The 26,581-nt window shown below is 32.5% G+C and overlaps 5 protein-coding genes and 1 long non-coding RNA gene across 7 annotated transcripts; 4 read left to right on the top strand and 2 right to left on the bottom strand.

Annotated features, from left to right (window-relative positions):
- The first annotated feature begins 4,890 nt into the window (after window positions 1–4,890).
- On the top strand, window positions 4,891–5,322 carry LOC111828677. Its single transcript, XR_002832478.1, has 2 exons — window positions 4,891–5,001; window positions 5,095–5,322. It is a non-coding gene; the product is annotated as an uncharacterized LOC111828677 (long non-coding RNA).
- A 1,286-nt stretch (window positions 5,323–6,608) lies between these two features.
- Window positions 6,609–8,474, top strand: LOC17875337. Its single transcript, XM_006279747.2, has 3 exons — window positions 6,609–6,878; window positions 7,017–7,258; window positions 7,355–8,474. The coding sequence occupies exons 1-3, from the start codon at window positions 6,795–6,797 to the stop codon at window positions 8,265–8,267; spliced, it is 1,239 nt and encodes a 412-aa protein (XP_006279809.1). The 5' UTR covers window positions 6,609–6,794; the 3' UTR covers window positions 8,268–8,474.
- Window positions 8,475–8,494: 20 nt separating this feature from the next.
- Window positions 8,495–13,908, bottom strand: LOC17875133 (cellulose synthase A catalytic subunit 4 [UDP-forming]). 2 transcript variants are annotated; one of them, XM_006281393.2, is made up of 12 exons: window positions 13,584–13,908; window positions 13,281–13,473; window positions 13,084–13,205; window positions 12,932–13,001; window positions 12,672–12,834; window positions 11,970–12,582; window positions 11,760–11,897; window positions 11,546–11,671; window positions 11,262–11,474; window positions 10,615–11,178; window positions 9,576–9,926; window positions 8,495–9,204 (listed from the first exon to the last, which is right to left on the bottom strand). In XM_006281393.2, exons 1-12 carry the CDS (start codon window positions 13,617–13,619, stop codon window positions 8,617–8,619), a joined length of 3,177 nt encoding a protein of 1,058 aa, XP_006281455.1. In that variant the 5' UTR covers window positions 13,620–13,908; the 3' UTR covers window positions 8,495–8,616. The 2 variants fall into 2 exon arrangements, with proteins under 2 accessions (XP_006281455.1, XP_023640717.1); XM_023784949.1 differs by having other exon boundaries at window positions 8,496–9,204; window positions 11,760–12,582.
- Window positions 13,909–14,020: 112 nt separating this feature from the next.
- Window positions 14,021–15,876, bottom strand: LOC111831181 (acid phosphatase 1). The gene is made up of 3 exons (XM_023784962.1): window positions 15,391–15,876; window positions 14,484–14,693; window positions 14,021–14,388 (listed from the first exon to the last, which is right to left on the bottom strand). The coding sequence occupies exons 1-3, from the start codon at window positions 15,822–15,824 to the stop codon at window positions 14,211–14,213; spliced, it is 822 nt and encodes a 273-aa protein (XP_023640730.1). The 5' UTR covers window positions 15,825–15,876; the 3' UTR covers window positions 14,021–14,210.
- Window positions 15,877–19,614: 3,738 nt separating this feature from the next.
- LOC17875287 lies at window positions 19,615–22,315 on the top strand. The gene is made up of 9 exons (XM_023786603.1): window positions 19,615–19,918; window positions 20,005–20,103; window positions 20,203–20,486; window positions 20,578–20,779; window positions 20,879–21,049; window positions 21,144–21,244; window positions 21,628–21,696; window positions 21,795–21,835; window positions 21,940–22,315. The coding sequence occupies exons 1-9, from the start codon at window positions 19,751–19,753 to the stop codon at window positions 21,996–21,998; spliced, it is 1,194 nt and encodes a 397-aa protein (XP_023642371.1). The 5' UTR covers window positions 19,615–19,750; the 3' UTR covers window positions 21,999–22,315.
- A 1,737-nt stretch (window positions 22,316–24,052) lies between these two features.
- Window positions 24,053–24,548, top strand: LOC17875594. Its single transcript, XM_006281287.2, has one exon. It carries the CDS (start codon window positions 24,112–24,114, stop codon window positions 24,397–24,399), a length of 288 nt encoding a protein of 95 aa, XP_006281349.2. The 5' UTR covers window positions 24,053–24,111; the 3' UTR covers window positions 24,400–24,548.
- Window positions 24,549–26,581: the final 2,033 nt, after the last annotated feature.

Raw genomic sequence — 26,581 nt, forward strand, 5'->3', positions numbered from 1 at the left:
GACTAAAAATCTCTCCAAAACAAGAATTAGAACACCAAGATTGAAAACATCGATACAAATTAAAGATATATAGGATGTATCAACGAATTAGAGACAATACAACCTCTATAAGTAACTAACGTACTTAACAACATACTTAACTCAACTAAAACAACTGCTACTTGCCTTCAAATCCATCTTCCATCTACTTACAAGTTCTTAAAGACTATATGTTGTTTATATCTTTGTCCTTTTCGACTTTGAACTCACAGTTAGGTTTCCATTGCTCAACGAGAGATGCAAGAAACAGAGACAAACAAGAGTCATTTCTGGCCTCTGCTCTGGTTCCTTGGTGCAGCTGTGACATGCGAGTTTAGCTACTTCCTCGATGTCTCTTCGGGTATCTTCGTCGATGTCGTCAATTACCTTTGCCAATGACTCTTTCTCAACGTGAGGATCATCTTCAGATCGAGTCTCATCTATAAATTTTTGGCTGTTCATTAGAATAACTCCATAGCTGTACACATCAACCTTTGTACTCACTCTTTCTTATGGTGCAAATCACAAAGTTTTCAGATTTTAATTATAAATCAAACATATCTTATATAATAAAGTAAAGTTTCCACAAAATTAAATTCCGAGAAGCTGCGACGTGTCTCATAATCTTTTGACATGTATCATTCTATTCAATTTTAATAAAGAAAGTGTACTAATTAATTTCATTATGGTAGTAATTAAAAACTCACTAAGGATCTATTTTGGTCACAAATAAAAATATTATACTTTGTCCAGAAAAAAAAGAAAAAAACAATTATACATTATTTAATACATTTTCATATTTCTTAATAGTTTATTTACATTATTAGAGTATCATATATATATATTAATATTTTGAAAACAAAATGAAAAACCCACAAAACTTGAGAAACTGTTTAAAAATTTATACAAAAGAACTTTAAAAAGAACTAACAAAATGCTAAAGTTACAACAACAAAAAACCAAACGATATAGCATCTAAAGGTTTTTTTTTTATTTGCTAAAACACACAAACGTAAAAATATTGTACTTATATTTTGCTTATATTTTGCTTATATTTTGCTTATATTTTCCTTATATTTTCCATAATTTTTTCTTAAAATTTTCTTAATTTTTATTATATTAAAACTAGATGTAAAATATTACGTAAATGCAAGATCTTCTCAATAATAGCACAATATAATCAAAGCTAATGAAAACAGAATAATGGTTTATTTGTTTTCAACCAGAATTTTAATATATATTTTTATTGCTAAAGAATTTATATAATTAAATCAAACAATAATGAGAAAACCATACATGCATATTCTAGTTCGATGTAACCGATTGTTCCAACAAACTTGATTATGATTGATTGTCTGCCTTCTTATGTAGACCAGATTAAACCACAATCAGAAACTTTGGCGCGCATATCTTCTCTCTGAAGAATGTTCGCGCAGGTCCTTGTGACTCTGACGTGCCAAAAGTATGATATACTCTATTTTTCTAGCCACATCCAGTGCAATAGAGAGGCGTCTGATCCAATCATTGATCCTTCCGATTAGGGATTGTGTTAAAAGTTGTCACAATCCTTGGTCTTTCTGATCAAAAAAGATGTCTGCTTAGGTAAACCAACATCCTCTTGTTTTCATCGAGGCATTACCCATGGAGTCATGGTGAATCACAAGCTTACGATGATGAAACTTAGTTAGAACTCTAATCTCGGATCTAAATTCACATTACCAGAAATATAGGTTTTATTAGCTCTAGAAAAACGCCATTATATGTTATTGATAGCGAATTATCAAACGCTATCTCTGCCCCAACTATAATAGGGTCACCTCATACAATAACACTTTTTTGTATGCTATCATAAATCGTTCTATGGTAGCGTTAACCAAATGCTTTTATATAATTTTTATATGCTATCATAAATCGTTCTATGGTAGCGTTAGTCAAATGCTTTTATATAGTGCTTTTAATCGATCATTAGCGCCTTTCCCACCTATAACAGACTGCTCTATTATCTTTATTGCAACCTCTATCCCATCATAGAGTTTGTCTTTATACACTAAATGAGCACTGTGTTCTCAAGCTCCACGACCTTGCTCTGCTGCTCAAAAGAATGCTAAGTGTGTGTCAAACGCTTTATCCTGCTATGACTGCCTATTAGTGGGCTTCACTCTTATAAGAAAATAAATTAGAACGAATCCTCCACTGATACTCAGCAAACTGCACAACCAAAACGCCAACAAGAAGTCCCAAAATGACTTATCTTTTCTTGTTACCTATCTATGAAAGAACAAAACTATTGGTCATATCAATCCCTGGATTCCCTTCAATTTCTGGAACTATTGTCTTCAAATTTGGAACTCTGATTGTAGGAAAGATTCAGACCTAGGAAAGATTCAGACCTGTCAGGTTCAGCTTAGTGAAGGTGAGCATTTAATGGTTTGGTATACATTACATGCCTAATTTGTGGGTTGGGCGGAGAGTGGTGTTACAGTATGTTTTGATGAAATCCATTAAAAATCAAGAGTGTTACAAACTTTAAGGGCATGTCCAATGCAGGTTTCCTAACTTGTATCTTAGAAATAAAAGAGAAAAAATTAAACCATTAATCAATAATAAGCTAAGAGATATCTCTTAGAGAAGAAGTTTTTAGACAATTTGTTAAGTACACATGTCACTATAAGAGAAGTCAGTTCTATTAACTTACCAAATGAAGTTTTTAGATAATTTTTTATTATGTTTAATATCATGTATTTGTAATAATTTTTATGTTTTATAAAATTTAAGTTTTCAAATTTTTGTTTTAAGAACTTCTATTAAGAGTTTTACCATTGGAGATGAATAATTTTAATTATCTTCAAAAACTTCTTATTTTTTAAAAGTACACAATTTAATAACTAAAAATTACTAAATTTTTTTATTAACATACACCCATTAGAGGTGGTCTATGGTTATCTAGTTATCTATAAGGAGGAAAAAAATTCAAACTTTGAATGCTAGAATATAAGAAGAGGGAGAAGAAGAATATATGGTTATCTAGTTATCTGGTTTGGTTTGATGTAATTGGACTGGGCCCTAAGGGGATTAATGTATGGGCCTATTCCGGAAACAGTCTATTGAACATATGTTTTTTTAATAAATTGCAAGCTGTTTACAAAAAAAAAAAGAGAAGAAAAATATATGTATAAATCTTTTGACTTGTATCATTTTATTCAATTTTAATATATAAAGTCTACTAATTAATTTCATTAAGTTAGTAATTAAAAACTCACTAAGGACCTATTTTTGAGACATAGAAAACAATTATACTTTATTCAGAAAAAGGAAAAGAATGACAGTTACACATTATTAAATATGAATCCATTTTAATATTTCTTAATGGTTTATCTACATTGATAGAGTATTATATAATATAGTAAAATTTTCAAAAGAATATGAGAAAAACCCACAAAATTTGAGAAACTTGTATTAAACTTATACAAAAAGACCTTTTAAGAGAACTAACAAAATGCACAAGTTATAAAAAAAAGATGATATAACTAAAAGTTTATTTTATTTGATATAAAATAGACATACATAAAAAAAAAAAATTTACTTCTATATTGCTTATATTTTACATAAATTTTTCTTAAATTTTTCTTAATTTATTTTTTTATAACGAAAATATATGTAAAATGTTACGTAAATACAAAATCTTGTCAGGATTAGCATAATAATGGTTAATTGGTTTAAAAAAATATATAATATATATGTTTATAGCTAAATAATTTCTTTATATAATGATATAATAGTATCAAAGCTAATGAAAATATATTAATTTTTGTTTCCAAAGTGTATGATTTATTTTTCCATCTATTTTTTCTTTCATTTTCTGATTTCGAATATTTTTTCTATAATAAGAATGAGAATGCATTCACATATGATATAATTATTTTTCTTGTTTGAAAATGGGACAAAATGTGATGTTAATGGAAGCTCAGGAAATTCAATAAGATATTAATATATGGTCTCATTAATATCATAAAAATAATAATTAGTATTTACTCCCTTCAGTTCACATAGTAAGTGATATTTTATTGGAAACTTTTATTTCAAATTCTATTATGTTTTAAGCTTAAATAAAAATTTATTCATATTTAACAATTTGTATTCTGTAATTTTCTTTTTATCATGGTTGTATTTTAGTTTTAACACTATTATTTTATAGTACTTTTATTTCAAACTTTCCTTGATGTTATTTTTAGATGTTTTCACAACCTAAATTAATAATAGACCATAATCTCAACATTCTTAATTTATACAGCTTTTATTACCCTTAATCTATTTTATTCCTTTTTATGTAAAATTTGTGAAATCATAGTAATTCTTTCTAGTTTTTGAAATTACAGTAATTCTTTCAAATTTGTGAAATTACAGTAATTCTTGCTTTCTCTTGTTTTAGGGGATATTGGGACTTGGGAGATGTAGTCTAATCAATTGTTAAAATATATAAATAAACATATATGTGTATATATTCGTCGGGAGTATTTTATTTCAACCAATCAAAACATTTCCTCTTTTTCTAGGAAACCGTGTCATGCCACATTTAAAAATCATCAATTAAAAACATACTAACTTTTAATACTATGCCTTTTTCACTAATTCTACTTCCCAATGAATATAGCAAGAGTATTTAAGATTCGTAGATATTTTGTATTTATTTTTAGATATTCATAAACATATTTGGATTCGTTATTGCAAAGAATATGGAAATTATTAATGCAATATTTTCAGGATTTTAGGTAAAGATATAAAGATAATTATAAAGAAAAGAAATGGATGCAGAAATTTGGTCTATAAAAGGAAATGATCATTAGAACTAAAAAAATAATTAAAAAAAAACTATTATCATAAAAGGAAAGTGATAAAAAAAAATAATAATAATGGCCTCACAAAAATTTCAACTTGCTTTTATGATCTTATTTGTTTTTCTTCTAGTCTCTCAATCAAATGGTGGTAATATTTTCTTTCTAGACTTCTTCTTATCAAAAGAGTAATGGTAAACAAAATTAGTTCTATACTTGATTAGTTTCTAAAATATGTTTTCAGCTACATGTAATTACAAAGGCCCTTGTAAAACCGATGCTGATTGCAAGAACATATGCACTTCCTCAATTGAAGATCCAACTTTTTTAATGTGCTTTGCTAATAACCCACCAAATGGAATATGTTGTTGTTTAGTAAGATCATGATACATATCGGTCGATATATTTGTATGGTTATATCATTACCTATCATTATAAATTAATAAAAACCAGTATTTAATAAATTATGGCATATTTGTTCATATAAACAACGTTTACATTGAAATATTATACAATATTTAAGTATCGAGAGAAAAATACGGTTTTATTTATATTTCCAGAGTATACTGAGAATTGGTACAATGTGGGATCAATGTCAAGAAATGAGATGTCCAACCCGCACAGCCGTGGTCCAATAGTAAGGGAAAATTGAGGAAAAGTTGAAAGGAACTAATCGAGATTCGATCCACTCTGTAAACAAAAATCATGGTTGTATGGAAAGTCTATCAATTGGGCTAAGGCTCAATTGGTTTACGGTTTACCTGGTAGTCAGAAATGCAGGCGGCCTAGTTACCCCCTCGAATTAGTCGGAAAACATTCCAAACTCGGAATAGACAGTATGGTGGTCCTTCGGGGAGAAGTCCACTCTGAAACACTTTGGTGTGTTTCTCCCGAGGCTGACCAAATCAGCCGATAAGGTTTATTAACAAAAAAAAAGAAAGATGTCCGATTCTAGAATTCTTTGGAGCTAGTATCGGTCGATACTAACAGTGTGAATGGTTATTGTGGTCAAGATAGAAAAATCCGTCAACGGTTTAGTCTACACTATTTTTAGGGCGACCAACAAACCACTACGGATCAGCTATATTTGTACATAAAAGTGGTATGTAGCGCTTTTTTATTGTTATTAAATCTATATAAATATAAACATAATTTGTGAAAGATAAATATAAACGCTCTAATCTATAGACAGATTTATCCGCCTCAACCGCTGCAGCCAGTTGAACTTTAAAAGAGTGATGATAAATACAAACGGTGTCTATGTGGAGATTCAATACAAACATAATGTTGAATGTAACTAAATCTACATAACTTTTTCTATACAGCAAATGGTGTTAGCAAAATTGCAATTAGTTAAAAAAAAATATAGCAAAACCTTTTGGCAATTATTATTATACTTAAAGATGGCCAAAAAAGCTCCATTTGTAAATTTTTCCCGCTAAAACAATTTGATTTCGTCCGTACACGTGTCCCTTCAGTAAACACGCAACCGTCGATATCAATCTCGTCCAAAGTTTAATGGACCGTTCATAATTGGGTTTACTACGGCCCATTATCTCCAATTAAAAAATATTTAGTTTTTTATTAATAAAGCAGTGGCCTACATAGCAACGGTCCAATTTTCACAGTCTAACGCGTGGGTCAGACTTGTAACGGTCATCTTCTTCCGACAAATTTAATAAACTGAAATTAAAAAGAAAAGTAAATTTGCCGTTGAAAAAAAAAAAAAAAAGGTAAATCTAAAAGACAAAATTAAAATTAAACCCTAAATCGCTAAATCGAGTGAGTACACTACACACACTCACACTTCTTCTCTTCAGCTCCCTTCTTCTAAGTTCTTAAGTTGAGTTAAAAATCATCTCTTTGTAAAATGTTGACTCTTTAGTAAATCTCTGTTATCTTCAAACTCTCTCTCTGTTAGCTCTTTGAGGATTTCAAAGAGAAATGGGTTGTTTACTAGGTTGCTTCGGTCGTCGGAAGAATCGTCGCCGTCAGAGACGTCGTGAATCTTTCCAACCACGTTTAAACGTAAGCTCTCAGGGGAAAAAAAATCACATCTTTCGAGTTTTTTAATGTGTATTGAGTTGGTTTGATTAAGCTTAGCTTTAGCTTCAATTTTGTTGGGTTTAGCTTGAATTGATGCAATTTTGTTTCTTCTTTATGTAGAGAATCTCCGAATGGTCTACAGAGGATAATGTTCAGGTGAATCTTAAGGTTCCTGAGGAAGTTCCATTGTTCGTAAAGGATGATCATCTGAATTCTAAGGTTCCTAGTGTTGTGGAAGTGTCTCCAAAGGATGATCATCTGAATTTTATGGTTCCAAGTGTTGTGGAGGTGTCTCCAAAGGATGATCATTTGAGTGTTGAGGAAGTCCCTAAGGTCTCTGTGATTCAAGTCACTAATGTCTGGTAAGTGTTGTGGTTTTGCTTCTTTGTACCTAGAATCATGTTTTTGTGCTTTTGTGTTTTAGCTAAACAGATTTGATTCTTTCTCTAATTTTGCAGTGACAAGGTTGAGGAGAAGAAATGTAGTCCAAGTCCAAGTCCGAGTCGAAAGAGAGTGACTTTTAACACTAAGGTTCAAACATATGAACACATTGTAGTAAATGAATCTATTGAGTTCTTTGAAGAGAAGGAGAAAGAAGAAGTGAAGTCTGAGGGGAGTGATGTAACCTCTAACTCGTCAGGGTCTTATCCTTCAAACCATAGATACCAGAATTGTAGAGAAAGTGATGATGAAGAGGAGGATGTAACGGATTGTGAAGAAAGCGATCTAGATGATGATGATGATGATGGTGGGATGCTTGATGAAGACTATTATGATGATGATTGTTATGATGATAAGCTGCACAGCTGGGATAAAGAAGTTTATACTGAGGAGATTGCAGAGAATGGTATGGACATAGAGAGGATAGAAGAAAAGACTAATGTGAGTGCTAGAGACAGAAGTGGATATGTCAATGCAGTACTGAACCCGATCGAGAATCTTAACCAATGGAAAGCTGTGAAATCCAAAGGAAAGAAAACACAAACACATTCTCGAAAGGAGAACAGTATAAATGCTTCCTTCAGCTTAGAGCCTCAGGTTGATGAAACTAAGAAACAGAGAATTCAAGAAGTAGCTGTTGATGCTAGTCTCTCAACTTGGTTATCTACATCGCAGACCACGACCAGCGGATGCAGCAGCAGTGTTGGAACAGCAATGTGCGAGAAGAAGAAACACTCGAAACCGGTTCAAAGCCACGACGAACGACCTATATTAGGCGCGTTGACTACAGAGGAGATAAAGCAGTTCTCAGCCACAAATTCGCCGAGGAAATCACCAAGTAGAAGCCCTGAATCACCGATAATCGGAACAGTTGGTGGTTACTGGAACAATCACTCAATGGCCACCAGCAGATATCGTCAAAGCTCTTAAAAACAGTGAAACGTTTCCACAAATGTTTGGTTTACACTGTGAGAAAAATTTCATTTATTTGTTACTAAATTGCCTTTGTGAAATTATTTATCTTCATCACTCTGTTTGTTTGTGTGTGGTGTGTCTTTGGTTGATTACCAAATCCTTTTGTGTTTGTGTTTTTGTGTATGTGATTTGATTTAATATTATTCATTCTATTTGTTTGTATTTTACATGTGATTCAAAGTTTGAATTGTTTTCCTCCTTACAAATTCCATATAATCAAAATCCAACAAAAAACACCCAAATCGGAAAAAAATAGCCCAAGCAAAATGGCGACTAAAACGCAAACGCAGTCGCGGTGACTAATTTAACAGTCGACACCACACTGTTTCAGTAACGGACCAGTCTGTTTGGGCAAGAACGGATCAATCCGAACCCAAACCAACGAGAAGATAGACGCGAGGAGGATAGACCAAAGCACAACGATCGTAGGGGTTCGGTTTTGTCGACCCATCAAACCTTTGAGGAAAGGGTAAAGATGAACAATGACCCAAAACGCGAAAAACAGCTTCCCAAAGAGCGGTCCCCAAGAACCATATCCATTGTTAATAGCGTCAGAAACTCCAGCGACAACACCTACCATGTTGAGGATAATGAGTGTGGTCGGAGGGATGAGAAGAGTTGTCCATTTAAAGAGGTAAAGATCTCCAAACTCATCAGCTTCATCACTTGCTCCTTTTGACGTGACGGTGAAGTTAGTGTCAACACCAAAGAGGACTTTGAGAAGACCTTGAAAGACAGCGAATAGATGAGCTGAGACACCACCGATTACCCAAAATTGCTCGTTACGCCAGAGGTCATTGATGCTCACGCCGCTCCATCGAAGCTCTAGGACCGCCGTCGCGATGATTGATAAGAACAGAGCTAGGAACCATATACTTGCGAAATTGTTGATCTGAATCAAAAACAGAGCAAATGGGCGTTATTAAAGTTTGATCATTTGTTGAATTTTTCGACAAATCAAGAACATTTAGGGAAAAGTGTAAGCCTTTAGATAACTTAGGGGTAAAAGTGCAAGCTTTAGGAGTTTTAAGAGTAGAAAATCATATTAAGGTCCCGAATTGTAATCCTATTTGGTGCATTACGATTTGAGTGTGGGAGCGATATGACTAGGGAGCGATATACTTAGTTAAAATTATGAATGAAAATGTTATATTATGGAATAACAAAATGATTTAAATGCGATTCGAAAAAAATTACCGTAGAAACGATGAATTGGTTTCTAATGATTTGTGGATAAAAGTGTAAAAAGATAACAAGACTTACCGTAGGAATGATGAACTTGCCTGTGAGAAGACAAACGGCAGGAATAGTACAATAAGCAAGAAGAGGAATAGAAGTGAAAGGATAGACAATGGTGTTGATGTAAGCAAGACGTTCAAGAATCTTGAGCTTGCCTCCCCAAGCATACCACAAAGGACAATGACGGCTAAAGAAGATTTCGACCGAACCGAGTGCCCATCTAAGCACTTGGTGCAACCGATCAGACAGATTGATAGGAGCTGATCCTTTGAAAGCTGGTCTTTTAGGCATACAGTAAACTGATTTCCAACCTCTACAATGCATTCTGAATCCTGTTAGGATATCTTCTGTCACTGATCCATAAATCCATCCAATCTGAAAACAAAAGTGAATAAAATAACCACAAATAAAAAAACAAATATTAAGAGCTAAGTATTAAAAGTGTCCACACTCAAGATCATATTGTTATATAGATTACAACAGGTTGGTGAGTTTTATTTTTCGCAAAAAAAAAATCAAAAGTTTGTTTTATTTATGTTACTTAATTGCAAAAATATAACATAAATAATTACTGATGTTTTTAGTCTACATTCTTGAAGATTTACTTTTTTTTTTCGAAAACGATTATGAGTTTTTTTTTTGCAATTAAATCAAAAGTTTGTTTTATTTATGTTACCAAATTGTAAATAACACTTTATTTTTGGGTTCTTTTCTAGTCTACAAGTAAAATCCTGAAAAATTACTATTTTTTTCTTTTCCAAAACACTTATAAGTAGTAAATTCTGAAAGTTTCAAATCAAATCTCAATTTATTTTAGTTGATATATTCCGCAATTTAAATTATCGTCGAATCACATAAATAAAATGTTAATTTTTCAATTTTCGTTCTTTTTGTTTTAGAAATAATAAAAAATTTACTTGCAAGTTGTAAATTGCAATTTTACCAAAAAAAAAAACACAAAATTAAGCAAATATGTTTTCAATTTTTTTTTTTTAGCAATTTGCAAATATTACCGTTTTTTAGACGATGCAAATATTACCGTTAAGAGTATATAATTAATTACCTCTTTGCCCCATTCAGTCTTCTCTTCATAACCACAGCTAATAACATGAATCGCTTCTTTGATCAACGAGCTCGTGTTCGTCGCCTCCGGCAAGCCTCCGTTCTCCATCAACGTCGACGCAATAAAAACCGGTGACATCCCAAATCTCTTCTCAAAATTCTTCTGCGACATCAACGACGATTTCTCAAGCTCATCGTATCCTTCAAGCCCTTCTTCAATGTCTTCCAAATCAAAAATCGCCTCCGTCGATCGCTTCCTGGTATAGCTACTCATCTTCGTCGATGTAGTTTCATCACTCTTCTTCTTGTTCTTCCTCTTTAATTTTGATAACAAGCTCTTGATTCCTGATTTCTTCTTTGACGGATCTGATGATTTCGATTTGTGGTTATGACGGTTACCTCCGCCGCAGCAACAGCAGAGCCACGACGGCCAACAGTCACAGGTCATTTTTTTCCGTTTTTCCGATACCGGTGGTTCGTATCCGTATAGTGCTGGTCTATTGAATACACATCCTGTTCCTACATAGACTGGTCCTTGGATTCCATCTAAGCCTCTCATGTTTATCTGCAAGATTAGGGTTTTTAGGGTTTTGAATTTGAAATTTGGGGTTTTTTGTTGTGGTGATGATGATGATGATGAAGACTTACATCGAAGAAGACGATGTTTCTGTTGGCGTATCGATCGTTGTGATCGATTCCGTCGAATCTTTGAGGGAATTGAACATAACAAAGCTTTTTACCAAGCTGTGGATCCATTAGGAAGCACATTGATTCTCTTATGGCTTTACTGTTGTTGATGTAATGATCACAATCAAGATTGAGCATGAATGGAGCATTTGTGAGCACTGCAGAGACTCTGACCTGCAACATTACTAGAAAAGTTAGATTTAGTTTCTGACAGAGGTTTTGGCTGTTTGCTTTGCTTTGCTTACCATTGCGTTCATGGCTCCAGCTTTCTTGTGATGTGCATAACCAGGACGCTTTTCTCTTGATACATACACAAGACGTGGCAATTCGTTACCATCAATGTCGTATGCTCCTTCTTTTCCTAGATACACCTGCAACCAAAAAGGAGTTTCTTTAGTTCCAAAGGTGGAATCTTTGATCGGAATTTGGAACCGTTGGGTTTTGAGGCTTCGTAGTGACCTGAATCATCCCAGGATGATCACGAGTGTTGTTCCCAGGCCATGGTGTACCATCTTGCATCACCCAACCTTCTTCAGGCTTCTTCTGAGCTTTAGCCACTAAAGCATTGATCCTCACTTTGAATTCTTCATATTCTCTCTGCAAAAATATTGATAAGTAAGGAAAGATCTTGTTGTGTGATTTTGAAAGTAAAGAGCTTTCGTCACTGACCTTCATTGCTCTGCGATCTTTGACGAATGTAGTTTGGACTTTATCCTTCAAGTAATCAATCTTCTCAGAGAAGTAAAACTCTGGAGCTCTTGGTTCAACATTGTACTTCTTGCAAAACGGAACCCATCTCCTTGCAAACTCTGAAGTTTCAGACAATGTATCGAACAGGAGCATCGATGCACCGTCGTCAGACACATAGCAGCTCACCTTATTCACTGGGTAATCGACGGCTAAGATTGAAAGAATAGTGTTGGCTGTGATTATCGGAGGTTCCTTAAGTGGATCCACCGTACTGACAAACACATCAACCGGTGCAAGCTTGTTCTTTTCGCCATCTCGTTCAAATCTCATCGAGAGACGGTCCAGGTAGGTTTCTCGGTTAATCGGAAACCATTTCGGGAACTGATCGAGAATCCAAGAGAGTGCGAACCAGATCTCGCATATGACTGAAATAAGCCAGAGAGGGTATGCGTCTTTGGCTGGTGTCAAGATACGGAAACGGAAGAAGAAAACTAAGATTACAAGACGAAGAACGATCACGATTCGGTATGGACTGATTTTGCTAGACGAAATTGGGACTTTTCTCCAGAGAGGTTGTCTTGCTTCAGCATCTCTGTAATCAACAAGAACTCAGTTACTTATGCTTCAAGTCTCTATTACTTGAGCCCAAAGATAAAGAATGATCAGATATTTGTTTATTACAGGTATTCTTCTTCTTCATCATCTTCTTTGTCTTGATCATTTGTTTGCTCTCCCTTTACCACTAAACCTCTCTTCTCTTGCCTCGCTTTCCATTTATCTACTCGCTCTTTCCACTCTGCATCTGTGTAGCCATCTCTCTCTCCTTCAAAGTCGTTCCCCAACACTTCACAGACCAAATCACATAGAAACACGCCTCAGAATTTGCTCTATACATATCTAAGTATATATAAAAATCACACATAGATGTATTTTTTATATACCACTTCCAGTTGAAGAAAAGGCTCGACCATTTGGACGCCATTGCTGCTTACTGGTGTAGTCTCCATTTTCCTGCAATACCCATAAAATACTCAAAATCTTGATTCCAAATGGGAAAGGAAGAGTAAAGGCAAAATTCAAGTCATTTTAGTACCGATCCATAGGCAAAATTCTGGTGAATAGAGGAAGCATCATGGCGGTTCTTGATATTTAACTCATTTTCTGACTCACCAAGACCATTGTTTTCTTCTTCATCACCAGCTATTTTCGGAGAACCTTCCAACAAATCGTTTCACCAATATGAGAGTCGAGCAAGGGGTACAGAACAAAACAGGGCTAAGTGTAATTTACCTTTGTGGCGTTTGTAAAGAGTGTTGCATTGAGGGCAACATTTGTTACCGTTGCTACGCTCATATTCATAGCAAGGTTTGCAAACCGGGTAAGCGCACACATGGCATGCCACAAAAATCTGGCCATTGTCGTCGTCTTTGACCTCATCGCTACAGACTCTGCAGATCTTAGCTGAGAAGGAGGAATGACGATGCTGCATCCATAAAAGTACATAACTTTAAGATTTTAATGCAACTGTAGCTGAATAAACTGGAACAAAACACAGGAAACAATTTTGATTTTGTTTCTTTCGTTCTCTCTTACCTCATCGTCGAAGCTGGCCATGGTGTTTGGTTCCATGGCAAGGCAAGCTGAGCTCCAAAGCAGAGCAGAAGGAGATATAGAGATATGTATGTGACTATGTGTTTTGATGATTGAAGAAGATCAGATGTAATATAAGAGGGGAAGTGTTTGAATTTGTTGTGAAGAAAGCTAAGGTTGTACCAAACTGTGAGGTGAAATTGGGTCTGAGGTTTGTGTCATAAGAAAGCTTCAAGAGACAGCAACAAAGATTTGGTGGAAGAAGGAGACAGCTCAGTGTAGTCAGAGTTTATTTAATTGGTTGAGCTTCCAACTTCTGCTGTTTGTTGTTCTTTTTGAGTTCTTTAGAATTTGTATAACTTAGAGTAGCTTTCAAGTTATTATGTATTTCTACTTTAGTCTTACTTGAAACTAATTAGGTATAGAGAGAGGAGATTATATAACAAAAGCCCAAAATCAATTTCACAAAGGCCCATAATGGTAATACCAAAAAAAGAAGACAAACAAAGATGATCATGGTTCATGAGATCATAAGCATTTGATCATGGAAGAGACATAAAAGAAAGACTCAAGAATCAGAGTTAACTCTGATCTTATTGTTTTTGGTTAGGACAATAAGAATGGTTTTGATTATGCGACATAGTAGATGGAGTTAGGGAGCTTGAAGGTTCTCTTGGGAACTGGACAACCTGCGAAGCTGTTCCATTGTGCACCCATCACTCCCCAAACTCTGTAACCAAGACTTGAAAGCCATGTCCTCAAATCTGCTTTGTATTGGCTCACACTCTTCTTCTCATCTGCTTCTCCCCTGCAATTTCCGGTTAGGAAAAAAAATTATTATATCATAATAATCGGTTTTACTCGATTATTGAGAATGAATTGAACCGGTTAATATATATGTACCTGAGAAGGAGGTTAGACCAGCCGTGGTAACCGGCTTCGATGAGGTTTTCGACGGTGGCGGATCGGAGATACTCTTTACGAGAAGATATTAAAAAGATCTTGAAACCTCTCTCTCTGATCTCATGGAACAGCTTCACCATGTTTGGAACGGCTGGTGCTTTGCCCCAACTTTGCCATTCCTCGAACTTGGTCGTGTTAAGTTGCTCACCGCTGATTCAAATCAAATGTAACATTTCAATACCGGTATAAACTTATAAACCGGATTTATAATGATAGAGGTAGACACTAAACCGTTCTAAACCGAAAATCAAGCCAACTTTTCTTGTAACCGGATCGATTTTATTGGTTTCTTATACCAAACAAACCGAGTCAAAATCAAATTTAATGTAACCAAACCAATAATTTATTTATTTTTGGTTTGTTCTGATTGAAAATAGAATTAGACACATAAAACTAATTTAATATTTTCTGAAACCAATAATTTAGATGAAATTATTGATATCCTTCTATGATATTATTGCCTTTTGATATTCTAATTCTATGTAATTGAGTTAAATTATTAAAAAAATATCGAATAAATTTCACATTAAAAATCTAAAACAAAATTTATTATGAAACATACAAAATTACAAATAATCGGAAAACATCTTTGTGAAACGGATGGAAGATATAAATAAAATAAAAACTAGCTAATGTAACTTACTTTAATATAATTCACTACAAGAAAACATGCCAATTTCCGACACGATATTGGTCGGAAATCGATATGGTTTCTTGTAGTGATAACCATTTTAATAAATCACATTTTGTATCATATAATTTGGAAAAAACAACTTTTAGTTATATGAATTAAAAATAATGTGTATCGGACTATTAGAGTCTATATATAAATGGTAAGTTAATTTACCCGAAACAGCCGTTGCTCTTATGGTAAGGGATGGTAGAGAGAAGAGTATCATCAATGTCAAAGATCCAAGCATCCATGCCATCACACTTCTTCTTCTCGCAACAAGTTTTCCCAAGGTAAAGGATAGCTGCATCAACGGCTCTCTCCACATCATCCTCGTATTGAGACGAGGTCATGTACTTTTGGACGAACCACACACATTCTTGTGGCACAACCAAAAAGTCTCTTATGTTGTGAAGCTCCACGTTGATTCTCCAGCTCTCGCAGTATCCGTTTAGGTTCGGTCCTTTCAAAGAAGATGCGACCGCGGTTTCGCTAGTCTTTGTTGTGGTTGTGGTTCCTTTGAGCTGGTTCAAGATGTTCCAGTCACGAGCTGAGACCACTCCGATGAAGAGGATAGCCACGGTTAGCGAGAGAAGCAAGGATCTTGCCATGATGATGATGATCGTTGAAGAAGAGTATTATTAGTTTTAGTTTGCGATCTGTCTTGTGATGTGGTTTTATATAGAGTATATGTAGAAGTGCAAGTCAACATAACAAAACAAAACAAAACAAAAACTAAGTCTTTTCACCACTTAATAGTAAAACATTTTTACAAATTAAACCACCACCAAGAAAAAAAACACCCTAATTTTTTTTAATTGAAACTTAAATGTTTATACCTTAAAAATACATTATATATTTTGAATTTAATAGATAAAGCTCAACAAACACAGTAAATTTATATATTTTTCTATAACATTAGTAATTTTGTGTTCTTATTTGAAGTTTATTAAATTCAACAACATATCCACATTCAAGTTTTTTTTTACCGCGCATTGTCTAATTCTTAAATAATAAAACATATTTACAAATTAACTCACCACAAAAAAAAAGGGTAAATTTATATAATTTTTCTCTAATTTAACTTACTAGTATTGTATCTTCTTACATTTCTTTGGTTAATGTGATTCTAATGCTAATTACACCACTTTATATTTGTCTATTGCTATGAAATGATTACATTCATCTTATCAATAGAAACAAAAAGAAACAGAAAAAGTAAGAACATATATTTTATTTAACATATTTGTCCAACCATTGTTCAACATCAAGAGATAAATCTTATCATGTTCATGTGACTAAACTATACATATGCACACATTAAAATACTTTGGGAGATGAATGTGAACGACAGCACATATTCACTTAGATAAATAATAAAAACTTAGAGTGTGAGGAGCAAAGGTGGGCACCATGTCTTGATGTGAAATATATCGGTGAGGATATGATCATCCTCATTCCAGCTCATGGCAATTTAATATAATCAACCGTTTTGGGTGTATGAATAAATGTCTTCTTAGCTAATAATATTCATATATATATATATATATATATATATATATATATATATATATATAAATCTATAATTTTCTTAAGGATATATATATATATAATCATGAATGAAAAAAAGACAATGACCTTATTCAGTTTATCAACAGTTAAGTTTGTTAACAATTGTCCTTTGCAATAGCTTGTTTGATCTAATTGTAATTACTATTATTTATGACCAGAAAGAAAAAAGACTTAATTCAATTTCACGCAGCATTAGTAATGTGATAGCTCCGTAAAACTGACCAAACATTTAGTACACTTATACTAAGAAACATGTTTATGATCTAAATGCAGACAAAATAATTTGTTCCGACTAAGTTCTTATTAGCATTGTTGAGCGACATAACACAATGTGAGAATGTGTTATTAGTTTAAGCAACTCTATTAGCGTCATTTCTTAGATTACTTTTAAATTTTATAAACGGGCTCTAAATTTTGTTTCTTATATAGTTTTTTTTTTAACTCATGAATATAATCACATGCTTATTGATACTTATTGCTTGATGAAACATAACCGGACGGTGTAGTGTATTTTAAATAGTAATACATATTTTGTTACTATTTAAAACTGCACCACACTAAATCTCCAACAAATGTCCGGGATGTTATTGTTTAGACTTTACTCCTGAGGTAATCAAGAATAATTAATTAGAACTATATATCTTGAATTTTGAACCAAGTTCACATAATGATCTGTAAGTTTTGCAATAGAAGATTTGGGAAATATATCTAATTTTCTTCAAACATATTAAGTCGTATAATTTATTTTTTTTTTGAAAAAAAATAAGTGGGAGTCGACTATAGATGTGAACAAATTTTATAGATATATATTGCACGTCTCTAAAAGTCATTCACCGGAAAAGAAAAAAATTGTAAATAGCTGACACATGTGTAATTGTTAAACCTAACTCCTTAGTCGTTTAAAATTACATATATTAACAACAATTCCCACGTTCTAATTTATGGTTTCTTAATTTGTTTCATATGGTATGACTTTAAGAGGCAATGCTTTTTTGTACCAAATCAAATTTAGTTCTTGCTCAATCTGGATCCACACTATCCACAATCTTGATGCTTCCTCGTGACTTAGTCATCACTGAAACCTTTTTAATTTGATCATTGTATATTATTATTTCTCAATTATTCATATTTTTAGAATAAATAATAATTGTTGTTAATAATTGATAGGGTACTTGATTGACTGTATGATCTCTCTCCTAGTGTGAAATTAATCAGCTAGATTGGCTTTATGATAAGTTTACAAAAAAAAAAAAAGATTGGCTTTATGATTTATGTAGGGATGAACATAAAATACAAAAGCTAATATGTATGTTATTTATTATCAAGAAATATTCTAATTTACAATCTGATGTATTGAACATCACAGCTCATCCCATATGACATGTTAACTACTCCATAACCAGACAAATAATCAAAGTTACAAATTAATAGTAGACCAAAAAGATATATAATAAATGTTATAGATTTCTGATATATATACATTTTGGCGAAAAATGATGTTAAAATTTAGTAAAATTATATATAATAACAATTATTAGTGTTTTATAGTCAGGATAAATTAAATCTTGGTATGCAAATCTCATATTATACTATTGGATTTATGTTCCATTCTCTTATCCATTGTATATAAAAATTGCAATATATTAAATTGAGTTTATCGGACGACATATTTACTTATTAATTAGCATTTGTCTTGTTCCAATAATTCGAAGATAACATATACTTTTGGAATAGATTGAGAAAAAATATAAAATATGAATAGAGACACACCTCTCTAGTCCCTAAATTATTAACCTAAAACAGTTTTGTGAATTGGTTCAAAAAAAAAAAAATAACAGTTTTGTGAATAGGAAAACTCGTGTGTAATTAACCTAATCCTTCTTCGTTTTACATTTCAACAACTTTAACTAACATTTCCACGTTCTAATTTAATATATATATATATATATATATATACATGGTGCCACTTTTTAAGAGATATATTATGTTATTATACCAAATCCAATCCAAGTATTGACAACTCATTTGTAGTTCTTTGATCGTTCTGGTGGATTTACACTATTACTATATCAGCCATCGGGATAGAATGTTTTCAACTTTTCTGATTAACACTTTCAATTTAGTTACTGCAAGTTTTATATGGCACTTATGAACACTTTGGACCATTTCATTAATAATAGAGATAGATATACGAGCTTCTTCACTATGTAGGAGTGAATTAAAATATACATAATCTGATTTGCTTTGAAGATTTTATAATTATTTTTATAAGAAATCATGTTCACAGCTCATAGCCTCATATGTTATATCATGTCATGTTAACTACTCCTCCATAAACATGTATATACCATTAATCAAATTATTATAAGTTCAGTTGACAAAACAAAACATATTTGTCACACTCACATGTGACGTTATACGAAATTAATACTCCTATTTAGTAAAAAAATTTAGTTTTTAGTTTTTGTATGTTATTTTTCTCAAAAACCAAAAGACATATTTTAGAGATTTTTAATACAAAAACTAATATAAAAAATTAAAACTAAAATCTATAATTCAAAAAGCTAAAAACCAAATCCAAAAACTAAATTAAAAAACAGCATCCATTCATGTCCTTATTGATGCATGTATTATATAAATCGTGTACGGTACTGTCCACTTCTGGTAACTTACACAGCTTAGCGTTTTCTCTTGCAATGATTAAACATCTTGTAGATTTACACAGATAAAAACGTCACAAAGTTCTTACTTAGAAAACGAAAACCTTTTGTTTTGTCACAAACGTCACAAAGTCTCTTCTTCGAGCCTTCTAGGGCACGAACGCGCGGGAAAGAACCCAAAGACAAAAGCTTTTTCAATGGGTGAGTATACGATGATGGTACTGCCGCACATCGATCGATCAATTCGCTTGTGCTTTTGCGAATTAGGGTTTGTATCGTTCCAATCGAATCGAGAATAAGAAGAAATGGTTTGGAATTACCCAGAAATTTCCAAGGAAGATTTCATGAAGCTACTGAAAGGGTTTGTGGATTTGCTCATTTTAGCATCTGGGTTTCAATCATCTGGTGTTCCTGCTCATTGGGATGCTGAGAATTGCAAGAAAGCTCTTCAATGGGGTCTCTTCTTCGAAAAAGTTTGCTTATTTATCTTGCTTTTCCGTTTAAATTAGCTTGTGTCCTCTATCGCTTTCGTTTTGTTTATGGGATGATTCGTTTTTAGGTTGTGAGAGGCATAAATAGTTCAGATATGTTTGGTGAATCTATGAGAGAGCTTGATGAAGCTATATTGGAGATGAAAGCTAACCCTTTGTTCCCAAAGGTTGTATTTTTAGGTTTTCACTTATCTCTAGTCATAAGTGAAACTCAAGTTGGATTTCTAATTTTCTGGAATTGTTGTTTTGTTTGGTGAAAATTTCAGGGTTTGGAGGGTTTATCATCAGACACTCTTTTAAAGGGGAGAGAATTTGTGTTAGAGCATTTGATGAATGTTTCGACATTGAAGGATAAACAACTCCAAGCTATCTTGGTTGCGGCGGTGGAATCAGGTGATGGTATTACAGATATAGTTGATGGGATGCTTTGCAAGAGGCAAGCTGTTGTGTCTTGTGTATCAGCGCTTGAGACTGGTTTGAAGATCCTTTACAATAACATTGAGCGAAGAGAGCCGTTACAGAGAGAAGACAAGGATACAACTTTGTTGGGGTATGTATGCTTTTGAAGTACGAGATTGCATATATATTGCAATTATCAAGTGGTACTTGTTGATGAACTCGAAGTGATTTTCTTTTCTTAGCTCGGGACAACAGCCTATTGAACTTTTGACTTGGAATATCTGGCAATCGAAAGGTGTATCTTATTTTCTTAGTAAGAGAACTTTAAGATTGGTATCTGGAGCAAGCTTGATATTTTCCGCACCAAAAGCTCAGTGGGCAGAAGTGTTAAGACGGCTGCGTGTTTCAGCCGAGAATGATGATGATATACTCATCGAAAAGATTGTAAGTTGATCTGACTGTCGAACTAATTATACTCTTCTGTTTGGAAGAAATGGTAGTCACTCTTACTTGAACACTTGTGGTGATACTGCTTAAGGGCAGGAGCTATTGCTACTAGGATGTGTAACAAGCAGATGGACTCATTTAATCGAAGGTCTCATGTCAGCTTCCTACAAATCTGTCACTGTGTCAGAACAATACGAAGAGTTATGTAAGCTGCTTCTTCAAAGATCAAAAAGTTTAAAACAGAACGAGATTGCTTTGAATTCAAAGGTCAATTTTCTCAATCCATATTTAACTATGTGCCTCGATATTTTGCTATGTATGTAAACCATGTTCCCAACTTTCTTGTTTTCCTTTTGGATAGGTGGAAGAGATTCTTGAGTATCTAACAGAAATACTAGAGAATCGTTTTTATCACCTCTGGAAATTGCCTTCTGCCCTTATTGCAGCTGCAATCCCATCATGGTAAGTTCAACTGTAAAATTTATCATTTAGTTTAATTATATCTTTTGTTTTGTAGCTTACAAAGAATAACAGTCAAAAGCTTCATGTGGTTGTCTGCTATGATCTCATTGTGATTCTGGTTCACTGGTTGTTCAGAATTCGATAATGAAATTTTGATTGAGTGGCTTTAACCGCGAATTATAAAACATCAATGAATGTCTCTCAAACAGAAGTAAATCTATCATAATACTTAAAGTCAACCCATTTCAAACTCATGCAAGTGCTATATATCATGTTGTTTCATTTGTAATATCTTCATTCATACACACGCTAGATTCTGTATTCTGTTCTTTTCTAAAGTAGAATTTTGTCAAAAATCTTGAATCATGGTATCACATTCACAGGTCACCTCTATTTGGTCTGTATTTTGGCGAAATAGAGAAACAGTTGAAACTAGACCACTCAACAACAAGGTATAAGTTTGTCTCTAAACATCACTACACATCGTTCTTGAATCTATACAGTTAAAAACCGATATCGATATATCTATATATATCCTTCTCTTGTACAGATGTTGTAGTTGCGAAAAAGATCTAAACGAGCACAAGAACTGTAAGTCACACAACTACATAGCGCTTTGCTTTCCTTGAATTTTGTTAGTTCCCTCATGATATTTTTGCAATGAGCTTGATATTTTTGATAACATTGTCGTCTAGGTGAGCTCGTGGAAAGAGTTTGGTGCTTGTACGTATTCCATATCTGCGGATGCCACTAAGACAAAAACTAATGGTCATTGATCAGTATAAGAAGATTAGTTTCTTTTCTTCTAGGTAAGACTACGTTTGTTGATGCAGATGTTTTTGTCAGTATGTCTTATGAAAACGCTATTTTTCTTGCGTTTGCGGTTCAATATATAGCATGATAGATAAGTAACAAGAAAGATCCAGAATTGTATTGTGTTTTGTTTTCTGGTTCGAGATATTTCTTTACTTTAAGTTTTGTCGTTATAAAATTGAATATTCTTTGTTATCAATCGTTGTCTCTTTGACTCATGTATCTTTGCTTTTACGTCATGTAACAAGAAAGAACTTACGAGTGGGGTTTTGTATTTTGCTGTAGGCATATAATCTTGTCTTTTTGGTATATTCCTCTTCTTGTAAATCAATCAATCAACATCAAGATCTAATGCAATGGACGGTGTATACTGATCGGTTGAGATTGAAATAAAGAAAGACAATCAAAATCAACACTTTAACTGATGATATGTTTCCAGCAAATTTTCAGACAAAAGAACAGAACATGAGTTTGCATCAGATGATGCTTTTTTTTAATAAAGGGTGTTTGGTTTCAAAAGTGGAATTATTTTGATCGTTGAGATTTTTGCTTCACCGTTGGTTATGATAATAATAAAAGTTGTGTTTGATTCCTTTCCACTCAAAATTGGGGACGAGGTATGACCCATAATTAGGCTTTGTGATGTGGAGCTGACACTCACCAAATTTGACACATATTTTGAAAAATATTTATTAAATATATAAGTTTTAAAGACCAAAAATGTAGTTTCACAAAAAAATGTCTTGGCTCCAATTTTTTTCGTTATCGTTGTAGAGTTAAAATTTTGTTTCATAGTATTGTCGTTTTAGATTTTCAATATAAATGTTAAGCAAAAATTCTAATTTTATCTCAATTGTTTTAACGTGTACAACTAGTTTAAAACTGAGGGAATAGAATTTAGTAGCTTATCGTCATTTATAAATACAGTATTTTCTTTATAATTTGTTTCCTCGTAATGAATTAATTGTAAATATATAAAAATGAGATAAGTTTATAGGAATCTATAACAATGCACAATTAGATCCGTTCGCCGTGATTCTACGCATGGAGAAGGAGATGTCGTCAGTAAAAGGTGTAATCTGTGGTGAATCTAAAAGGGTCGGACAAAATTGTCGGTAGTAGAATCGTCATTGTAACAATTCTCATAATTTGCAATAAATAATAAATCAAGAGTTAAAAAAAACATTTAGTTAGTGCGTGTACGAGTGTTAGTGTGACATATGGATTATAAAAAGCATCATTTTACTATATTTTTCTTTTGTATCAGCCATTTGATAGTATATTGATTATCTATCTAATATTATTAACTCATGTCATTGTGTAAAACATTTTTGTATTTTAGTTAAAAGGGTCGTTTAAAAACCTTGCTAGACACCATAATTTTGACTATAGATGATCTCGTTTAGCCACTGAAACATAAAGTTAATGGGCAAATTATGTCACGGGGTAGTTTTATCAAAGTGGTAAATAATAGATGATGAAGTAGATTGAACTTTGGATATATGGTGGTTAATGATGCACACTTTGGACTATTTACTAACATTTATTAATCTTGAATCACTTTACAATATATTTATATGTCTTTCATGAAATGTGTTAACATATTATTGATTATTTACTAGTTCATGTCATTATGCTTTTTATCATTAAAAATGGTCGTTTAAAATCTTTTCTAAACACCATGATTTTGCCATTTCGTTTAGCCACTAACTACAAGATAAATATATTACTAAAGTGCAAATACGTCACCGGGGTAGTAGTCTACTAAAGTGGTAATAGATTGAATTACACTTTTATAATGTTAGCTTTTTCATACTAGTTTGATACAAAAAGATTTTTGGATATATGGTGGTGAATGATGCATTTTCGACTATTCTTTGACTATAATACTTTTTGAGTCCACGAATTACAAAGCCACACGTTGCAAACCACATAGCCTTAGCTCTTTAAATATTTCCTCTCATTCTTTGCTTCTTCTTAACATCTACTAACACTTTCTCACTACTCTCTCGCAAAGCCACACACACACAAAGACTATTATTAGTTCTAAAGCTATGAGCAAACAGAGTTTAAAGAGACTTCAGTTCAGAAGATGGGGAAAGCGAATCGGAAGCTCGACGACGGCTTCTGGGGCGCTAGGAAACGCAGAGGAAAGAACGATCGTGGCGTTTGCGTTCTCATGCTGTGGGAAAACGAGAGTTCTAGTGAAACAGTTTGTTTGGAGGCTTAAATCGCGTTTGAGGCGGTCGCGGAAGAGTGATCATAGTAATAACATTCAGTGTAGTTATGATCTCAGGAGCTATCATCTGAACTTCGACGATGGTTGGTCTCGCCATCGGTGATTTTAGATAAACATACGTTATTATCTATAATGATGAATACATAACCATTTTCTTTTCATGTTTAGAATGTAAATTAAATTCTCAATCTGAAAAAATATTTTGGAACTTTATTGTGTTTCTTGAATACAAAATTGCAAGATCTTGAAATTTCTATTCATAGGGTTATTTTTCATTGAACACATATATGATGTTGATGAATTGGCCAATTGGTAAAGACAAAAATGACATAATAAATAAAATGATGTGAAAGAAAAAATGTAGGACCGGATAAGAATTTTTAAAAAAATAATAATAATGAATTCGTATTCATAAAAATTATTCTAAACTTTTTATGCTCTGCAGGTGAAAATGTTGAGAGCAAAGAAATCATTGTTTTTATTGATTATTGATGAAGTAATCAAATTAGTACCTAACATTAACAAATATCCTCACAGTGTTTCTAATTACAACTCCATACACAACTTGGATAGAGGAACCTCAAAATTGATTTATCTTCTTTTCTAAGGGTGGGGTAAAAAATCAAACTGAAATTCATACATTGAACTATACCAAATTTCTAATAACCGAACTGTGTGAAAATTAGTATACCAAATTATTAAACTGAGTTGTGGTTTCCGGATTTGCTTGCTCCATTTCTTCTTCTTTCTCTTCTTTCTTCTTCTGCATTCTCCGTTCGACTCCCGTCTTTCCGCTCGCCGTTAGTATTGTTTTGGTGAGTATCCGCTGCTTCGTGGGAAGTCAGCTCCGATCAGGTTCTTTAGTCGTAGATTAGGGTCTTATGTTTAGATCAGTTAGCTACTGGTTTAGAAAAAATTCTAAATCTGAGTCGATTTTGATTTGGTTATCTAAATTCTAAATTCGTTATCAAAGCTTATCGATGATAATCATATTGAAATCCTATGAATCTTCATTATATGATAATCACATTGAAATCCTATGATTTCCTTCTTTGGATTTTTTAATAGAAGATTCCTAACCATCAAAATCGTAGCCTTGTAGGCATTAAAACCTATTTGACAATAAATGTGATTTTTATAGGGAAATGCTACTCTGTATACATAGAAGATCTAAAATTAAACATTTAGCTTTAGTTATATTTTAATAAGTTCTCTCTCATACTAATTTAATATGAATAAAAATACCTTTGTATACATATAACAAATCTTTTAGCAAGATAACGTAATCAATATCAATAAACTGTAAAAAATAATTTATCAATTATTTAATGTTATCCATTTTCAACTTGGAGAATCTAATACTATGATTTAACACAATAAATGATTTAAGACAATAATTATGAATTCTATAATAAATGATTTAACACGATAACTACGAGTTTATCATATAAATTGTAATTTTATCGCGATACAATATGATTCATATTGTTAATAAATTATTATTATTATTTTTTTTTTTGAACAAACTGTTAATAAATTATTTAACATCTTTAGTTAAACAATAAAACACAAAAATGTTTTACTATATTGTATGATGAACAGTGTCGTCGATCTCGGATGAATAACGTCAAAATTTGATAATTCCTTATTTATATTTATAAGGTGCAATGTATAATATATCTCGTTAAACATTTTGTTAGTTCAGTAATTATATAGTTATACATATTCAAAAACTATAACAAAATAGTTATACACGAAAATTATGAATGATTTATTATATTATTGATGAATAGTATTATATCCATATTTGTTATTAGTTAATGGATAAAAGTCTTAAGAAAAGTTTGCTGCATACAGATACAGAGCTAGTTTAGCAACAGAGTCAGCCAGAACATTTGGTGCTCTTGGCATAAGAGAAAACTAACTAAACAAAAACCATTGTCAGATTCTTAATATTTGATTCTATATATATATATATATGTATATATATATATATATTAATATAACCCATTTTTATATGATGGGATGTTTAATGAAAGAACTAGAGGATGGCCCGTGCTTTCGCACGGATGATGTTTTTTAAACTAAAGATATAATTGGATTTGTATTAATATTTGGTATTCAATAGTATATGATAAACATATTAGTCTTGTATATTTTAATTTTAATTCTATAGAGTTAAATCGCGTGTTGATTTGTATATTTTAACTGTATAGAAATTAAATAATATATACAATAGTAATTAGGTCTGGTTTTAATATAAGTACGTATATATTATATTTTCC

The sequence above is a fragment of the Capsella rubella genome, unplaced genomic scaffold (genome assembly GCF_000375325.1).
Source record: "Capsella rubella cultivar Monte Gargano unplaced genomic scaffold, Caprub1_0 scaffold_8, whole genome shotgun sequence".
NCBI lineage: Eukaryota > Viridiplantae > Streptophyta > Magnoliopsida > Brassicales > Brassicaceae > Capsella > Capsella rubella.